The following is a 21,015-nucleotide window of genomic DNA, read 5'->3' as shown; positions in this document are numbered from 1 at the left end:
CGCCTGTAATCCAGCACTTTAGGAGCCTGAGGTGGGCAGATTGCTTGAGCCTACGAAGTCGAAACCAACCTGGGCAACATGATGAAACTATCTCTATAAAAAATACAAAACAATAGCCAAGCATGGTCGCACATGCCTGTAGTCTCAAGAATCACCTGAGCCCAGGAAGTCTAGGGTGCAGTGAGACATGATTGAGCCACTGCACTCCAACCTGGGTAACAGAGTGAGACCCTGTCTCACAAATAATAAAATAAAACAAAAATAAAAAAGACACGCTGTATGCTAACACATGTTTACCCAGATTATTAGTAGAATCATCAATGTAGAATGTTTTTATTTTTAATTTTAAAATTTTTGATAGAGATGGAGTCTCTTCCTGTTGCACAGCCTGGTCTTGAAGTCTTGGCCTCAAGTGATCCTTCCACCTCGGGCTCCCAATAGAATGTTTTTAATATGTTAAGTATACAATACAAAACTTGATAGAATTCTCAGTGACACTTTCAAAGTGAACTGGAGTTTTTCTTCTCCCAAAGCGGGGGAAAAGAGCTTATAGTTACAGAATATCCTAGAACTGTGGTTCTTAAACCTGCCTAACAATCAGAATCAACTTCAGAGTTTTAAAAATAACAGATACCTGAGTTCAGCCCTAGAACTACTGAATCAAATCTTTAAATATTAAGTATGTCCTCCAATCCTTGAGTTTTTTTTTTTTACAGTTTCAAGAGCAATTCTGATATAAAGCCAAGTTTAAGAAATACACTTGTAAAGTGCAGAGTTTATTTCAAGGCTAAGCAACAAGCTGACTTTTGCTATCCTATTGTTAACATATTCTGTTGATGCCTTTTAAAATAAATGTGCAGTAAAGAAATTACACACATTTAAATTCAGTCTACATCAGGAACCTTCACTTTGGGTTTCAATTGGAAATGCCAATCATGTATCTTTTGTTTAAAATGATAAAATTTAAGACACGCAAAAGAATGAAGTTGGACCCTTACCTTACAACATAAACAAAAATTAACTCAAAATGAATCAAAGACCGAAACAAGACATACAACTGTAAAACTGTTAGAAGAAAAAATACAGGAAAGCTTTACTGCATTGTATTCGACAATGATTTCCTGGATTTGACACCGAGAGCACAGGCAACAAAGGTAAAAATAAACAAATTAAACTACATCAAAATTTAAAACTATGCACCAGAGACACCATCAATAGACTAACAAAGAAATGTACAGAACGAACAAAGTATTTGCAAATTATACATCTAAGAAGAGGTTACTATCTAGAATATATAAAAACCTCCAGCTTAATAAAAAAAGTAACCTGGTCAAAAAGTGGGCAAAGGACTTAAGCATTTCTTCAGAGATGATATAGAAATGGCTAACAAGCATATGAAAAGATGTCCAACATCACTAATCATTAGAGAAATGCAAATCAACAATGAAATATCACCTCACACCCATTAGGATGGCTACTATTTGGTGAAGAGATGGAGAAATAGAAACCTTGTACATTATCTGTGAAAATGTAAAGTGATGTAGCTGCTATGGAAAATGCTAGAATAGGTCCTCAAAAAATGACAAATAAAATTTCCATATCATCCAGCAATTTCCCTTCTGGGTGTGTATCCAAAAGAACTGAAAGCAGGACTATGAAGAGGTATTTTCACACCCATGTTCTTGGCAGCACTAGTCATGATAGTCAAGAAGTGAAGCAACCTAATTGCCATCAGTGAATGAATGGATAAACAAAATGTGGCATATATAGGCACATACACACTTACACACACACACACACACACAGAAATGCTGTGCATCCTGAAAAGGAAAAAAAAAATGACACATGCTACGACATGAATGAACCTGGAAGACCTTATGCTAAGTGAAATAAGTCAGTGCAAAAAGGCAAATACTGTATGATTCCTCTTATATGAGATGTCTAGGGTAGTTAAATCCACAGAAACACAAAATAGAATGGTAGTTGACAGAGGCTGGGGAGAGGAGAAGATGGGAAGTTGTTTAATGGGTACAGAGGCAGTTTTACAAAATAAAAAAGTTGTGGAGATTGGTAATACAACAATGAAAATATGTTTGACACTACTGAATTGGTTAGAAATGGTTAAGATGGTAAATTTTCTGTTATGTGTTTTTAATCACAGTTTAAGAAAAAGACATAGTAGGAAATTTGCTATAAAGAAATCTTTGGTTATGTGATTTGTATCATCCTACTACTTTTGTTATAAAATCAGAAGATTTTATCTAAATAAATAATTTTGACTATAATTAAAGAAAAATAAAAATTCTTGCAAACATTTAAAAAGCATAATAAATAGGAACTCATAATTTTCAAATATTCAAAATATTCAATATATAAATAATACCAACATATTATAGATGATACTATCGTAAGTAAATATGTAGTGTTAGAAAGTTTTAAGATACAGTTATGCTTGAAATTGTGATTAAGAAACTGAAGCCACATACAATCTTGAGAGTTTTACACCTCCAATAAAACCTCACTTTCTTTTCACTAGGGGTGAGGGTAGCCATTTACCATATAGTTAGCTGCACTCTGAGTAACACCAGCTTGTTCCCGTATTCTGTACAGGGAGGTAAATAAGAGCTTATGAAACCCACAAAGAAAATGTGCAGCTCACATTTTGGAGTCAGTTTTCTCTAAAGAGTTCTGTGGCACTAAGTTGGCAACTGACTAATGTATTGACAAATCAGCAAGTTGTGCCTATGCTAAGAAGACAAATGTTTTGCCTATTTATTTCACACACTAGCTGATGTTTGACCAGTGCTCTATTTTGTTTTGAGCATAAAAAGAATGGTTTACTATCTGATGAAGGCCTCAGCATCTGTAATTGGAAATAATCTAGCATACATGTCAGAGTCTCATTTCTCTGTACTCTAAATAGTATGCTCCTTCTCGGAGTAAAATTGTAATTTAACACACTTCTTTAAATCCAGAATCAAATCTCAATGAAAATTAAGTTCTGAGTTGATCTTTTGTGAAAATTATAAATCCCTTTATTGTGCACACAAACAAAAATATGAAAGATATTTGTGTAGATATAATGCTGGAAACAAATTTAAATTTGGATCGGTGGTGAAGATAAATGAAACGTCATTTACTGAACGCCTACTTTATATTCTTTATCTCATTTTAGCTCACCTATGACCATATAATGGAGGGGTTCTTATCCCATTTAAAGCTGAAGAAATAAAGGTTTGCAAAGAGTGGGTGAGTTACCCCAAACAACCCAGCTCACATACATAAAGGCTCACAGACACAAGGATTTGAAAAGGTTTTGACTCCAAAACCTTTTGCTCATAGCATTTGGGCGTTTTATTTTCCCACAATTTTATTACACTTCCTATCACTAGCTCAACTGATAGGAGAGAAGTCCTGTGAAATATATCCTACATTTTGTGCATTTTTGGAAGATAAATCCTAAGTTGAGTCTTCAGAGATGTGTGTCTATTACATCTTGAGGAAACTTGTGACATATTGTAAAATAGAATATTCTATTTAACTGTCTCTGATGTTGCAGCCTAAATTTCAACTTATTTAAACACTTGTTATTTTATATAATGAAGCGCCCTCCTCAACAGCTTTACAGTTTTTGACAGGTATTGAAATCATGTTAATATTTAATGTGTATTAGTCTTTCCTTACCATTGTTTAACTAAATGATAATAACTAAGAAAGGATACAATATGCCTATCATATAGGCATTAAAATTCTAGAGTTTTAAAAATGTAAGGCACCTGAGTAATTACCATGTTCTTTCTCACATTCCATCTGGGGCATAAACCAACCAGATAAAAAATATTTTCTTCATTCCCAAAACACATCAGAAAATGAAATTTAAAATATGCTTCCAATAATACATTTCATGCTCTTGTGTGGTCTAACTTAAGAACCATTTGCAGTTTCTAATTGCATAGAAATTTTTATCATAGTTCTGGAAAACCAGTTAGTGATATCCTGTTAACTTCTGCCATGGCATCTTTCCATCAAACAATTTGTGTCACCAAGATAAAGAACTATTTAAAAGATTTCAGAATCCTCATCCAAAAATGCTAAGTATTATTTGAAATAATAGTGTTCACTTTTATAAAGTAATGATTTCCTAACAATACATAAAGATATAAAATTTTCCAATCTAACATGCTTCATGCCTTGTTATTCTCTCAATTTGATTTTATAAGCTTGGAATTTCAAAAAATTCAGTCAATCACTGCTATGGTTTGAATATGTGTGTCCCCTTTACCCCACTCCAAATTCATATATTGAAACCTAATCCCCAATGCAATAGTATTAAATAGAGTCTTTAGGAGGTGATTAGCTTATGAGGGCAGAACCCTCATGAATAGGATTAGTGCCCTTATAAAAGAGCCCAAGGGATCTTGTTTGGCCCTTTCATCATGTGGGAGAAAATTGAGACGGTGCCATCTCTGAAGTAAAGAGCAAGCCTTTATTTAACTAACTCTGCTGGCACCTTAATCTCAGACTTCCCAGCCCTCAGAACAGTAAAAAATATATTTCTATTGTTTATAAATTACCCAGTCTAAGGTATTTTGTTATAACCTATCTGAAAGAACTAGGACAGTCACCATATAAATATATAAGTGATATCTCTAAGTAGAACTTTGATAGGAATACAAGAGTCTGGGTTAGTAAAGAATGTGAGCAATCTGGAAAACCAGTCTTACCTGAAATGTGTTAAATGTCTCTGGATGTCAAGGTCTAGAATTGGAGTGGGTCTGGAGGATCCCAGCGGTGATCTATCTTGGCTCAAGAGGTCTTGGAATTCTTTACAGATTTGTCTAAAATAAAAGAATCAAATTTAAAATTGAACTTTTGAAATTGGGCTTTAATTTCATCCCATGATATTTAACTAAAGACTTGTTCTGTCTTTTAAAAGCAGTCTGGATAACATTTCATAAAGCAACCTCAAAAGTTCCATTCATAGCATACAGTTGAGGTTCACAATGGTGACTTTGCTCTTAACAGCTATAGAATAATCATACAACATTTCAAAAAATAACAATCCATGAGCACTGATAAGACCAATGTTCATTTTTAAGATGACTATTCATAAATTAACCTCAGGATAAGGGAAACCCCATATGAAATGATCACGATGATCTTTTTAATTGAAATGTGATTTTTTTAGACATCATATCTGTAAACAAATTTAATTAAAGTTATAGTCTTACTTCAGAGCCATGATTCAGACTTCGGAAAATCCTTTTTTCCCAAGATTGCATTAGAATTCATATTCTTATGAGCTAACTTTATATGTTAATATTTGAAGCAGATAATCACCAGTAATTTAGTTCACTAGCCTCACAAAAATGGTTGTATTATGTGCCATGTAAGCTAATTTCTTGCAAAAAGTACCCTCAAGGTAACTTTTCTGCTGCATTTTTTTGCTTTAAGTGGTTATGGTTTTAGGTCATTGGTTTCAGTTTAATTACAGTATTAGCATGTGACAATAGAGCCCTTGTGATGTACAGTGCAAATGATATAATTCTAAAGAAGCAGAATACACTATACAAAGAGATTTTGTTTTTGTTTTGTTTTTTAACAACAAAACACTAAATTAGTCCAGTCTCTGAAAAGTAAAGGATTACCAAGGAATTACTTAAAGCATCTATCATCTAAAGTGAGGTGACTCCATAATCAAGGGATAATATGATAGTAATTAGGTTTTTTATCTGTTTTTACAATGGGCAGTCGCAAAGTATAATATTGTAGTCCTGACTTTGACTATCAATGTAACAAAAGACAGGTATAGAAGGGTCAAATTATTTCAAGTGAATATGAACTCGGCCATTATTCTGCTGCAAGCCATTTGTGTCATTAACAAATGACTACCAAAAAGTGACAAAATATCTTAAAGTACAAATAATTGATCACTGAGTCAAAATCAGTGGAGAATTCTTAATCAGATATCTAAAATTTATTGAATTCCATCAAAGATCGCTTATGATATTTTAAATGAACAGTGAGGGTCTGGTTTAATGCCAATGTTCAAATATTGTGTCATTTCACAGAATTGCCTTATTCATGTTTGCAGAACACAGGTAAAAGTAAAAAAAGAGTCAGAGAAAGGAAAAAAAGTCCTTATTTGCTTCAATGAAATAAGATACTCCACATCCCCTTCCTAAAGGACCAGTTGGATCTCTGAGATACAGCATCTGAATACATGCTTTTAACAACTGTGTGTTTTTACTTTCATTGAGAAGGTTTCTTCTGAACTCCTCACATTTTTTGTTGTGAGACTCAGTTGCTTTATGAAATATACCCATTTTCAGGTGTATTGCCCATATTTTAATCAATGAATGCAACTTAATCTAAGTGTTTGGTGCCATTTTGAGGAGTATATCATCATCTTTTGTGCTTTGTGTCATTTAATATAGATTTGTTGTCTTTGTTTATTGAAATTTCTAACTAAAATTTTAAATTTAGCCTCATGGTATCATTTACAAATTACTGTATGGTAGGTCGTCATTATGATCCATTCTTACAAAGAAAGATTGGTGTTGTTTTTAGACTTTTGTTTTTAGCAGTCTTTTACTTTTAGTTTTTCTATCAGATTAAAATAAATTTTAAAACATTAAAATAAAGATTGAAACATTGCTTTAGTTATTATGGCATAATATCAGAATTAATTGGATAATGGAATAAACTTTTAAGTTGACAAATCAACTTTGTTCCTGTATAAATAATACAGCAAGTTATAATAAAATTGATGAAGAAATTACAAAAAGCTAAAGAGGTGGAAAAATTTAACTCATGCTAAATAATTCACACATGAAGCTCTACCAGGAGTAATATTAGAACTCTCCCCCTTTTATATTTAATTCTACAGCTTAACTCACTCACTTTCAAGTTTAGACTTGAAAACAGATGACAATCCTGTAGATTCCCCCTAGGCAATTATCATCATCATCTCATTATGGCACTTACAGAATTATGATTTTATGACCACTTTCATTCTTATTTAAATTTTTATTTATAAATCTACAAAAAGAAACAATCTTACATCTCAAGACAAAATGTCGTATTATGAATTATGTAACACAAGATGATCTTCAATGAATCATACATTCTAACTTTATCACTTACATCATTGTCCTTAAGGACGTAAGTTTTTAGCTGATGTCTGAAATCCAAGTTCTCTGTTTCACGATGATTAATATTATGGTAACACTAAAAGTTGTTAACTATTCTGCTTTACCTTAATGCAAATCAAATGTTAGACATATTTAGTTCTAAATTCAATGAAAAAGTTTAAATATGTTTTCTATTAACCAACTAAACACATGTTTTGTCTGGTTCATTTTTAGAATTCAAAAAATGTTTCAGTTTCTATTCTTTCACCTAAGTAAATGTCTAAATTACACCAAAATATTTAATCAACAAAACACTGGAAATAAAGAGGAATTAGAAGACTAATGACATTTAATTAATAGACTCTTTATACAATTGTATACTTGGCGATATACTTAAAGACAACTGAATCTGTAATTCATGGAGGTAAAAAAGAAATATGTAGGCCAATCTGACAATGCAGATTAGCAATTGGATCTCTCATTCAATAAATTTTAGATTTCATGTATATTTTTTATAAAGTTGTTCAAGTCTTATGAATAAAGGTGAACTGAGCAGGATGTAATGAATATCTGTAATAGGCTAGTCAATATTAACTTTTACCATTTTAATTGATGAAAATATCCAATGCTTTACCATTGGTGTAAAATTAGAAACTTCTCAGAACACATTGTGACCATTCATATGTTGCACAAAATGGGTATTATTTCTACACATCCCCTAGTTTATCTAGTTATAGTGATTACTGGTTATATTACATATGTTTGCTATGACTGCAGTCTCTGATTCTCTAATTTTTATTTCACATAGTCCAATAAGAAGACAGGATGCATATAAATAACAAAAATAAAAAATTATAAAGCTGTATTATAATTTTCAGATGTTTATGCCTATTTACTCTCTGTAAAATAAGTTAATTGAAATGAGTGGAATTCTTGCTTGACATTCAATGGTCTGCAAATGTGCAGCTATAAGCAGACAGATAAAAGAAAATTACATGTTCTCACAATGTTTCATGAAATCAAAGTTCAAATTATCACCTAAAATAATATATGTTACTTAGATCCCAGGTAAAAGGAAACTACTACTACCTGGTCAAATACGCTACTCGAAAATAGATGTCTCAGTAAAATTTTGACAAATATGGATGCATTTCTCTTATTTCCCTCAAATTCTTCTAGCATTACTTCTATTAAAACAAAATCTCAGTGCCAATTTGAATGTACTCAGAGAGTACCGCAGACTTCAACAGAATGATGGGAATCTCTAAGAAAATAGGAATTGTTATTTATTGTGTCGATGATGGTAGTGGTGAATAGTTCCAAAACCATTCCTGGGGGAAGGAGGACAGGGAGAAGTGTTTCTCTGGATTAAGGAGTGAAAGTCTTTGAATATGCATGATAAAACCACAACCAAGTCATTTTGAGGTAGAAAAAATGAAGGTGTTTTCTCTTGGAAATTTGTATTTTGGGACAACAGTAAAATTCACATGGATCTGTGCATTGGTAAATCTGCATGATCCTGCCAGCTAGGATGATATGCTATGGAAACATCTGGGAGATATTACCTAAATTCTAGTACTGTATAATTATCTTGTTCTGTGACAAGTCTTTATCTTTCTCCTACGGTAATGTAAAGGATTCAAACTAACTATATGTGCTTTCAGCTCCTTCTGGAGAAACTGAAACATGACTGAAATTATTTGAAAAAAAAATTTAGTCAAGAAGTTATTTGGAAAAGGAAAAGAGTACACAGTAGAGGTAAAGACTCCCAGAAGACACACTATGCAAAAGGTTCAGATTTAGCTCTTCCTACTAGCAAGTTTTCAGGGGTTTCCACATCACAAAATTCATTCCCAGGTTTTAAGTCCAACTTTCATACCTGCCTTATAATTTTCTTTCTCTATCTCCTGGTCTTCATTCTCTCTTTCTGCTATTCCTTTCCCCTTAATCTTGTTTTGCTTTTTCTCTATTCCTTCTGGCACCAACTTTTGCTTTTCTTCTCTTTGGGACAAGATGAGATAATCTAGTACTTTCAGAACAGCAATAGATAAATAGAGTCCTAAGTCCAAATAGTGCCAGCCACAGCAGTGTGTAAACTTCAGTTAAGTGATTCAAGTGTCTTGGACAAACCTGTGAGATGGTAAGTATCCCATATTCTCCTTAAATTTGTAAAAAGACCTGTGTTACATAAGAAGCTGGTAGAAAATAGAATATTTAGTTTTGGTTTTATGCATTTTGAGCCAATTTAAATTTTAGCCATTATGTTGTAAAGGCATTAAATAACTAATTTTTATCAGTTTCTAAGAAGCAATGTTTTTAATACTCTCTGCCCTAGATTTTCTCTTAAAAAGTTTTCCCTAAGGCTGGGCATAGTGACTCATGCCGGTAATCCTAGCCCTTTGGGAGGCCAAAGAGTGCAGATTGTTTGAACCCAGGAGTCTGAGACCGCCTAGGCAATGTGGCAAAAATGCATCTTTACAAAAAATGCAAAAAACAGGGTGGGGGGGGGCATGCTGGCTCATGCCTGTAGTCTCAGCTACTCAGGAGGCTGAGGTGGGAGGATCACATGAACCTGGGGAGGGTGAGGCTACAGTGAGCCATGATTGCGCCACTGTACTCCAGCCTGGGCAACAGAGTGAGACCCTGTCTCAAAAAACAAACAAAATACTTTTCCCTGAATAAAAAATTAATTCATGAATGACAGTTATTAACCAGCTGAAACCATCAGTTCTAAAATCTTAATATAGAATTAAAAATTATTTAAGATTCTTAATGGCCTATATGTAGCAATAACTTATTTCAATAAAGAGAGGATAACAAGAATTAGTTACTACCAGAAGGATTTTCCTCTAAAACTTTTGAACATAACCTGCAGTGCTACCTGTGGTTCTACTGGATTTTTGCACAATAAATGGTAGTATTCCCACTAATTATTGAAGAACTTTCAAGTGTCAGGGAATTTAAAAGTCATCTCATGCAACCTTCCCCTTTTTCCGTTGTATTGTCAAATTTGTCCGTATCATTTTCCTCATTATTTTAGTTTGCATTTTAATTAGGTGTTTTACAATTTCCAGAAGCTTTGAAATATATTATACCTTAAAAAAAAAAAAAGACAATAACACTATGAGGCAGTACAAGGATGATTTGTTTACCCATACGCAAGACAGGATGGGGGCACTCATGGTGATCCTTGGTCCCAGAGGTCTCCCTGGTACCTCTCACCAACCTGTGACCTCATCTTCTGTCACATTCCCCAAACATTTATGGTGTTTTGAGAGCTTTATTCTCATTTATTGAGGCAAAATGAGTGCCTTAGACCAAATTACACAGCAACCAAAGGCATATTTGCCTGGGATCTACATTTCCTAAACATGCTTTTCTCCAAGGGATTTCTGCATGTTCTGGAGAGGTCTTCCAAGAACTTTCATCAGTTTCATTGACAGCCTTATCACTAATCAAGGGCAGTTTGTAAACCTTGCCTGGGTACCAAAGTGGGGAAAGTCCTTGTTTAATATATTTAGCTGCTGGTGTGTGAGAACTTCCTTGTTTTAGAAAATGGGTGCCTTCTAGTTCTAGACTTGTTTTCCTCATTTCAAAGAAAATGAAAAAAAAAAAAAAAAAGAAAAGAAAAAAAAAAAAACAAAGACTGAAGACGAAAGCACACAGAGGTTTCCCCGTTCTGCTTACTTGGTCGCCAGGATCATCTTTTTTCTTGCTGTCTGTTCTTTCTGTTCCATATGTTGTCTGGCAAGATGTTCTCCTACTGCTTTGGCTGGAAACTCTGTTTCACAAGTGTAGCCAAAATCCCGAGCCAAGTGCAAAGCCTCCCCTGTTGGCAGATAACACAAGTGAGGTTCTCACCAGCATTCAACCTTAATAACAGTAGTGTCTTGCATTTTGCTCAAACCTCACTCCTTGGTGTGGTCAGACAAATCATTTTTCCTACTTAAACTATTCAAGAAAAAAGACCTTTTTGGGGGGAAGAGGGGAGGTAATGAGGAAGAATGAGGGGAAATTGAGGAACAGAGAAGTGACTTAGCAGGCAGGGATAGGTGGAAAATTGAGGGGAAAAAAACAGAAACACAATCCAGAAGTGTTGACTCCCCTCATGGTTCTGGTCATCAGACCAGACTGACTTCCCAGGTTTCACACATGATTCCCAAGGGAAATGGTCCCATGGACAAGTCATTTTGTGGCTGCTGAACCTACAGCCTATTCTTAGTGTGTCTAAACTATTCAGGTGTCTTTTCCATGAGACCTATTAAAATACCTACAGAGGGTCCAGGTAACTTTTCAAGGAAGTTGGAGAACTTTGGAAAATCATGAATAACTTTGTTCTCTCACAAAATCCTAAACCCAAGTATATTTTTAAGAAGTGGGGTGAAAATGGCTTCCCAGCAAAGTAAAATTAAGTGATGAAAATCAATCTGGAAAACAATGGTATTTTTAAAGCTCAGTCAAGGCAAATCTTACCTGGCCACTAAATTTTTGTTTAAAAAATCAAGTTTTCTAAACAAAATGTAGTACATGTATACCATGGAATACAATGCAGCCACAAACAAGAATGAGATCATGTTCTTTGCAAGAGTAGCTGAAGGCCATTATCCTAAGTAAACTACCACAGGGACAGAAAACCAAATACTGCATGTTCTTACTCATAAGTGGGAACTTAACAACGAGAACACATGGACACAAAGAGAGGAACAACAGACACTGGGACCTACTTGGGGGTAAAAAGTGGGAGGAGGGAGAGAATCAGAAAAAATACCTATTGAGTTGTATGCTTATTACCTGGGTGATGAAATAATCTGTACACCAAACCCCCATGACACAGTTTACCTATATTACAAACCTTCACATGCACCCCTGAACCTAAAAGTTAAAAATAAAATCAAGTTTTTACTGTATATCTGTTAATACTAAGCATCTACTTACCTGCTTTATTCAAGGCACAGTGCTAGGTAGGAGTAATGGGGAATATAAAAGAGTACCAAAGATTGCCTGTCTCTAGGAAAATAACAGTCATAACAATAATAGTAGCAACAACAACAAGTATTTTAGTTGCACTTTATAATTTTTATTGAACTTATATGAATATTACCTATAATCTTGTCATGTTTGTTGTTATTATGGTGACAGTATATAATACAAGATGTTATATTACAAGCACCAGGAAAAAATGAAATAGCTGATAATATGAAGAAAAAGGAGGAAAAGTTTATAGAGATACAAAATATACAAAAGGAAACAGTTAATATCAATGAAAATATCCTTAGTAAAGATGCTAGCAATTTGGGAGGCAGAAGCAGGAGGATCCCTTGAGCCCAGGAGTTCAAGACCAGCCTGGGCAACATAGAAAGACTCCATCATATCTATAAAAATTTAAAAATTAGTCAGATGTGGTGGTGCATGCCTGCAGTCCCCTAGCCACTCAGGAGTCTGAGGCCGGAGGATTGCTTGACACCATGAAGCTGAGACTGTCATGAGCCGTAATTACACTACTGCACTCCAGTCTGGGTGACATAGTAAGACTCTGTCTCCAAACAAAACAAAACAAAAAGATACTATTTTTTTCATTCCCACAAGGTGAGGCCTCCTGTTCTAGGCCTTAGCAAAAAAAAGTCTAGTTTAATATAAAAGGTATTGCAATAAGTAAACATATTAGTGTAGTTAATGTTTTGTAAACTCTGATCATGTCCCTCCCCACACATATTTCACATAAGCAATGGTAGGTCTTTAGTTGCAATTTTAGTATTTGTATGGTGAAAAACATCTTATTTTTTCTTTTATTTTAAATAGAGAGATGATGTAACTAAATGGAAGTGGTCTCTATATTAATCTTAATAGTGCTAGTTTAATGGGGTCATGGTTTAAGGTAAGAAAATATGTGAGTATTTGGCAGAAGAAATTGCACAAAGGTGCGTGTGTGTGTGTGTGTGTGTTTTAAAGTCATTGTTATGCCATACAGGACACTCACTGTTGCTTGAAAAATGATAGAAGGGAGATTATTTGAGAAGTTTCAAATTTGGAAGTAAAAATGTTTTAAAGCTTGACCCATCAAATAATGCTACAGCACCTGACCAGAGGATAAACTCATGTGGACCTTAGGATTCAAAAGTATCTTGTAACTAACAGTATAATACCATCAATAGTGTCATCTTTGTCCAGCAAGTCGAGTTACGTATATTAATACAGCTGCACATTGTTATTGTTCACACCGAAACAGATATTTAAATGACATTTTAACAGAGACTATCTATCTATCTATGTCTATCTATCTGTCTATCCACCTATCCATCCATCCATCTAATCCTTTTGCTTTATTGTTTGCACAATAGTGGGAGAGGTAAAACAGGGCAAACAGGAGGATGGCAGCACACCTCTTGAATTTTGTGCTGAAACCTGATTCTTGCGGATCTGTCCCATTTTATGCAAAGCTCTCACCGTGTGGTTTTTAGAAACAGTTTGAGTGGGACAGCTGCTGTTTACATTTACACTGACAGCCAGATTCTTCCTTCCCTCAGTTCTGTTTACTGCCTTCTCCTGCTTGTGATATAACATTGTTACAGGATGTATAGCAATGCTACATCAAAAGAAGTGGCAAGTGAAGACACTCTGATATGTAGTTAAAATGTGTATATCATGCCACAAAAGCTTTGTGTGTGAGGGCCCAAAAATGAATGAATAAATGGATCCATTAATTAAAATACACATAGTATTCAGAAACAATGACAAATCTATAGTTAAGTCCTTTACAACAGCTGTCTTAGTCAACACGTTTAAGAAAACTAGACATTTTACAATCAGAAAAGCATATTAACATGACTGTAAGGAGTTTGATTGGGGAAAATAAAAAATCCATGAGCTCCTCTGTCTCTGTGGTGGCACAAGATGTCTATATGAACAATGAACTGAAGTGCAATAACCTGTGGTGGAAAGAGCAATCCAGGAAAGCCTGAGGACGTTTTCCCTTCAATTCCCAGAACAGCAAATATGGCTGCTGTCACCTCACTTCTGGGAGAGAAGTAGAACACCCTTGTTCCTTTTTCCTTTTCTTTTCTTTTCTTTTTTTTTTTTTCAGAACTACTTTAAGCTATGCCTTTATTTCAATGTATTGCAGCACTTGGCCAGCCACCTTCTTTTTTTTTTTTAATTTAATACAACTGAAACAACACACTAAAGTTGAAATACCTCCATTTTATTCCATATCATTTCAAGAATTACATATTTTAGAAGTAGGATAGAATGGTATTTCCATCTTTAGGTCTTAGGCCAGCATCCTTAGCAAACTAGCACAGGAACAGAAAACCAAATACTACATGTTCTCACTTATAAGTGGAGGCTAAATGATGAGAACACATGGACACATAGAAGGGAGCAACACATACTGGGGCCTTTTGGAGGGTGGAGAGTGGGAGGAGAGAGATCAGGAAAAATAACCAGTTGGTACTAGCCTTAATACCTGGGTGATGAAATAATTGGCACAGCAACCCCCACAACACAAGTTTACCTATGTAACAAACCTGCATTTGTACCCCTGAACTTAAAATAAAAGTTTAAAAAAAGAAGTAGGGTACATGGGTGTGCAGGTGGATCAGGCTGGTGCTTGGAGAAAAGTATTCCAAGAGCAAGGCTTCAGGCTCTATGTGCCACGTAATAACCCCACCTCTAAAAAAGTGAAAACCGTGAAGGATATTCAACTTTTCAACAGTAACAGAACTAGATACTTAATACTTATATTAAATATATCCCTTAAAAAGCGGGCACAAATAAATTCCAGAACATAGCAAGAATGTAAAAGATAAATTTGCTTCTTGATTTTAGAGAATTCATTTTTCCACACTCCAAAGCAAAAAGTAAAAAATTAGGAAGAAATATTAGGAAAAATTTAAATGACATTCATTGGTGTTGCTCTGAAATAGAAAGTTAATGGCAAAATGTTTTTTAAAGACAAACTGATTGCACATTGTGCCAAGATCCTGGGTTTTATAAGAAGCAGGTTTAAATGCATTTTAACAGTAAAAATAAATATACCTGACTTTCAATCTGTTATACAGTCATTAAGAATTTTTCTTTCTTTAGACTGGGTGTGGTGGCTCAAGCCTGTAATCCCAGCACTTCAGGAGGCCAAGGTGAGTGGATCACGAGATCAGGAGTTCAAGATCAGCCTGGCCAAGATGGTGAAACCACATCTCTACTAAAAATACAAAAAAAATTAGCTGGGTGTGGTGGCAGGCACCTGCAACCCCAGTTACTCAGAAGGCTGAGGCAGAGAACTGCTTGAACTCGGGAGGTGGAAGTGGCAGTGAGCTGAGATCGTGCCACTACACTCCAGCCTGGGTGACAGAGTGAGACAACATCTCAAAACAAACAAACAACAAACAAAACAAAAAAATTCTTTCTTTAAAATTATGGTATTTTTTAAAAATTACTTTACACAACTAAAAAATTAATATTTAACACTAATTTTTACTAAGCAGTACTTGTACATTGTTACTCAATAGATAATTCTCATCAACGGTCACTCTAACAATATGGCCTTAAAAACAATTTAGTTTAACTTAGTCTTACAAAACCCAATGTTATTAAATGAAAATAACAATTTGTATGTGTTAAACTCCAGTCGTGTACTTATGATTTGAATCTTATTTTCATGTATAGGGAAATAACACATTCAGTTCTATGGGATTATTCCAAGAAGTATCTATTAGAAAGTAAATTTGAGAATTAAGTAAATTCTTATAGTATTGAGCTTTAGCAAATCCTGGAGCTGAAGGACAAAGTAAGTATATCTGATGCCCTGACTTACAGATTTCCCAGACTATTTGAAAAGGAATGCATTCTACAACTCTATATATCATACGATCTATGGCATGAATAGGTGCCTTATAACATAGTAGTTTCACTAGTTTGATGATGCTTTTGTCAAACACCAACACTTTGTGTTTCAAAGTGAAAGTTTCGTTCCCCATTCAATATCCTGCACTTAGCACAGCATCTGATTCACAATAGGTACTCAGCAGACATTTGTTAAATGAAAAAGCTTTCAAATTATGTTAACAGTATATTAATTATGACAATAGTCTTGTGAAGAATCCCCTTCAAAGAATATAGGGAAGAACTAGAGCAAAAGAGACTTGTTAGAAAGAATTAAATATATACAGAAAAAACCTATGAAAAATAGAAAAAAAGAGTATATCCCTCTATCAGTGGAGCCATTTAATAAAATAGACTATACTTGAAGGCAGGCTTTCTCAACCCTTGCTACTCCCATAACCTAGAAATTTGCTTTAAAAAATGTGTTTCACGCCATATCAATTAATCTCTGGTGCCAGGGCATCTGCAGTTTTTGAATGCTCCTAAAGTAATTCTCTCAAACCAGAGTTGAGAAACCACTGTCCTAAGATAAAGAGAAAGCACTAGGTGAGGATGAACTGTACATCTTCCAAAAACATAAGGATTCTATGACTTATAAAAAAGGGAAAGCAGCCACTAGTGAGTTAATATGAAACTGTAAGAGTCTCTGTCTGTATGGGTTCTTGCATGATGAGCCCTCCCTTATTTGGCTAATATGGTATGAACTCTATAGACAAAACAGAAAATGTGGTAGTAGAAGTAGAGATAGCATTGTTAGGGAAAGAAAGACTTCAGCCTATTGGAAAAGCATATTTATATAGGTGGATTTAATATAAGATGAAGCTTGCACTTAAAGTTAGTAGGGAAAAGGTAGATTATCAATAGAAAGTGGTAAGCCAACAAAGTGGCCACCTGGAAATAAAACAAATAAAATTGGATCTATAGCATATATTTAGCCATGAAACAAAGTCCAGGTGGATCATAGATTTAAACATAAAAAAATGAAACCACATAGTAATTAGAAGATAACATGGTTTTTTTATGATCTTGGAATTAAAAAGGCCTTTTACAGTGTTACAATTGAAACTAAAAGCCATGAAATAAAATATGAGAATATAATTATATTAATGTAAAAAAGTTCTGCATGCAAAGACCTCAATAAACAAAACAAATAAACAAAAACCCATAACAGCCAACTGAAAAATGAAAGTATGTCATATGAAAGACATACTAAGATGTAATAAGCCAATTTTTCTGAAAACTTACAAATAAGGAAAGTACAAAAAATTACTCCATAAATACAAAATAAGTAAATAGGAAAGCTCATAAAAGTCCAAGAAATTCTCAGTCTCCTTCATAATAGAGGTTTTTGTTTGTTTGTTTGTTTTTCTAGTCAATCAAACTAGCAAAGATAAAACAATTGATAGTCTCCTGTTTAATTTAGAGTACAGGAAAGTACTATAACGTCAATGCTTTCTACCCTCATTGCTAATAGGATTATAAATTGGCAACCACTATTAAGAAGAATCTGCCAATAATCAATCAAAACTATAAATGCAAATTATCTTTTGACCCTGCAACGCCATTCTTAGACATTTATTGAAGATATGTACTTGCATATCTGTGGAACTATTTATATAAGTTTGAGGTTCTTCATTGAAGCACTATTTGTAATAGCCAAAGACTGAAAACACCTAAACGATATTCAGAAGAGGACTGGTAAGATAAATTGCAATACATCCATTCAGTGAAATACCACGAGTGTTTAAAAGAACAAACAACTTGTAAGTGCTGAAGAAAAAAGAATGAACACAAAGATAAACTGTGAAAAAATTAATTGCAAAATAGTGTCTACAGAATGTTATAATTTGTTTTAAAAATGAATAAAAGAGGTACACACATATATCCTTGGAAGAAAAAAGATCAACTAATAACATTTGTTTTCTCCTAGGAGGGGAACTGAATGGGGAACAGAGTGAAAAGGAAGTATTTTACTGAATACTTTTCTGTAACTTTGAATCCTGAACTATCTGTTTGTATTATTTATTTAAACTTATATTATTCAAAAAGTAAAATTACTCTTTGCCTTATTCTTAGAAAGATTTAATTCTGAACTCAATTATTTATTGTAGATGGAACATTGTTAATTCCAAGTCTTCCAATGTTATCCAATAAAAGTTAGTCATCACTAAGAGTAATTACACTCTGCAGTTTGATTGGAATACCTACAAATTTCAATAAATGTAAGCAATGGGGGTCACAGCTCATTCCTATAATCCAGCCTGTGGGAGGCCAAGGCAGAGGGTCACTTGAACCAGGCCAGCCTGGGCAAAAAAGTGAGATCTCCATCTCTACCAAAAAATCCAAAATTAGCCAGACATGGTGGCATGTGCCTGTGGTCTCAGCTACTCAGGAGGCTGAGGCAGGAAGACCCCTTGAGTCTAGAAGGTAGAAGCTGTAGTGAGCTGTGTTCACGCCACTACACTCCAGTCTGGACAACAGAGCTCTTAAGACTCTGTCTCTTTAAAAAAAAGAAAAGAAAAAGGAAAAAAAGCATTATTTGATCCATTAAGTTTTGAAAGGAAGAATCACAGAAAAAAGAAAGACACTAGGAAGACAATTCAAATGTCTTTTTAGTGAGCATCACTATGTGTAAGAGTGAATAATGAGCTAGATCAAAAGTGGCAAGGGAAAATTGAGGCAAATTGGTTTGGCTATATTTGTTTTTATGTGGCACAGTCACCATGAGTAGGAACAGGAGATTATGGACACCCAAGCACATAGTAAGACATAATGACGTATGTATAGTATTCTATTCCTTCTGCCTCTATATGCAAATACCTTTCCCCCCAGAAATGAATGAAATCTTAAAATGCAGCCTAGGGGAGTGTTATTAGAAAGTTTGCAAATAGTTGTAAAAGATATACTCTAAGATGGTATATATCTATCCATAATATTGTGTGATACTATTTCAGGTTCATTGAGAGCAATTTTTGAATACTGATAAATGTAAGTTTCTAGATAATAGATAACAATAAGATCTATCATCTAATTACCAATTGCCAAAGCAGAGTATCCTAGACAGAAATTATTCTGTGCTTAGAATAAGACATTTATAGGTGATACAAAATCTAATAGTCTAAAAAATATGTGTTCTCGGAGAAAACACTGTCTCCAAGAAGATACTGTGAGTGCCAGGATATGTATATGTAAAAGGGAACAGCAGAGTTTTTCCAGGTGAGACTGTCTGACTAAAGTGAACATCAATTAGAGCTATTAATTCAAGACGTCAGCTCACTATACTTTTCATATCAAATACACTTTTAGAAGACAGCTGAAAACCTTTCTCCCAAAGGTGGGACTAATTTGGGAATGTAGTATCTGGAGAAGGCCAGTGAAGGAGTTACTTGGGAAATGAGGTCCATGAGTTCCTCAAGTTTCATATGACTTAGTTTCATATCTCACCGCCACCACCCCAAAAAAAAGCCCATTGTTGGTACCTGTGTGAGAGCAATGAGAATATTAGCTTTGTTCTAAATTCTATGAGAAGAATGACTTACGATGAGCATTCCCTAAACAGATGTTATCCCTAATAATTGGCAAAATAATTCCGGTTTTCAAGCCTACAAGTCTCATGTAGTCAAAGATACTTCCTTTCAAAGTCATAGACTAATCATATGAAGAAAACTTTTTTGGTAGATCTTATCTGTAGGAAACAGTTCATTGACAAATCGGTTGTTTCTCCTTGTTTCCTTGGAATGCAATAATTTAGGCTGAAGATTAAAGGCAGAAGGGAAATACCACCAAGTGGTAGGATTTCTTTCTACTGCCTTTTGGCAGTTTGGCCAGACTGGAATAAAAAGGTTTTGTAGGGGAATCTTGTAACTAATAACTTACTGAACTGGCATCCTTTAAAAAGTACAATGGATACTATTGATAATTATTCTAGAAGAGATTAAACCAAGATTTAATGTCCCCCTAACTTTGAGGGATTAAGCAGAAGCAGAAAATTCATCGGGTTTTAAAAACCCTGGACTAGTGGACAAAGTTTTTGAAGCCTGGACACAAGAAGTTCAAGAAACTTGTCCAGGGTTCCTAGCAGGAGGGGAGGACCAATCTAATGTGAAAAACAGGCTCAAAAACTGGTAATCTTTTTTCTATCCCTGAGTTTTACTTTAGGTAAATTCAGAAGTAACTCAACAATGAAACTTTTCATGATATATGCCACAAACACAAATCCAAATGGAAAATATGCCATGATGCTGCAAACCAGAAGATCTGGGTTCTCATCCTTGCTGCACCCAATTGTGTAATTCTGTGCAGAACAGTTATTCTCACCTTGCTTTTAGTTTTCTCATTTGAGAATAATGGTAACTGAAATTTATTGAGCAATGATTTTAGGCTGGGTACCGTGGTAAGTGCTTTGCAAACATTCTGATTTAACCCTTGCAACAATCTTATGAGAAAGGTGTTATTTTTTAACACTGTCTTATAAATAAGGACAGTTATGCTCAGACAGATTATGTGTCTTCCCTTACAGCAAGTGTAGAAGTGAGTTCAGACAAGTTTGTTTGACTCCAGAAACCATGCTCTAACCTACTATGCTCTAGTGCTTAGACTACTCACTCTTAATTTTCCTACCGGGCTTAAGTTTTATGATTTTTAGTACATTTCACTATTAAGCAGCACTGTTATTTAGGAGGAAGGAAACTAGGACACATGTACTAATTTTTATTTAGTGGCTCTATGAGGGGCCTATTGTACAAATGTTTAATCTATGTGAATGTAGTTAATCCTACAAAAGAGACATAGGGCAGATGTTGTGGTAGATATGGGTGCTAGACCATACAATTTTTATCTTTTCTTTGTATATGATAGAGTTGTTTCTGAGAAGACCCTGCCCAGCTAGAGATTACATTTTCTAGCATATCCCACTGTAATCCTCACAATAAGGTGTGATCATGTGACTAGTTCTTATAGAATGTGAATAGTAGTAACTGGATAATTTCCTGGCTAGAGTGGATAA

The 21,015-nt window shown here is 34.5% G+C and overlaps 1 protein-coding gene across 1 annotated transcript in view; it reads right to left on the bottom strand.

The window, feature by feature from the left end:
* The window catches only part of TFAP2D (transcription factor AP-2 delta), a 58,345-nt gene that overhangs the window by 16,936 nt on the left and 20,394 nt on the right, over positions 1-21,015 (bottom strand). The window contains exons 5-6 of the mRNA XM_021937363.2: positions 10,821-10,962; positions 4,725-4,838 (exon numbers count right to left, since the gene is read on the bottom strand). Of these exons, the coding sequence (XP_021793055.2) occupies positions 4,725-4,838; positions 10,821-10,962 (256 nt within the window). The remainder of the gene's footprint in view (positions 1-4,724; positions 4,839-10,820; positions 10,963-21,015) is intronic.

Source organism: Papio anubis, chromosome 6, assembly GCF_008728515.1.
Source record: "Papio anubis isolate 15944 chromosome 6, Panubis1.0, whole genome shotgun sequence".
In the NCBI taxonomy this organism is placed as follows: Eukaryota; Metazoa; Chordata; class Mammalia; order Primates; family Cercopithecidae; genus Papio; species Papio anubis.
This window is presented reverse-complemented; position numbering and strand designations above follow the sequence as displayed.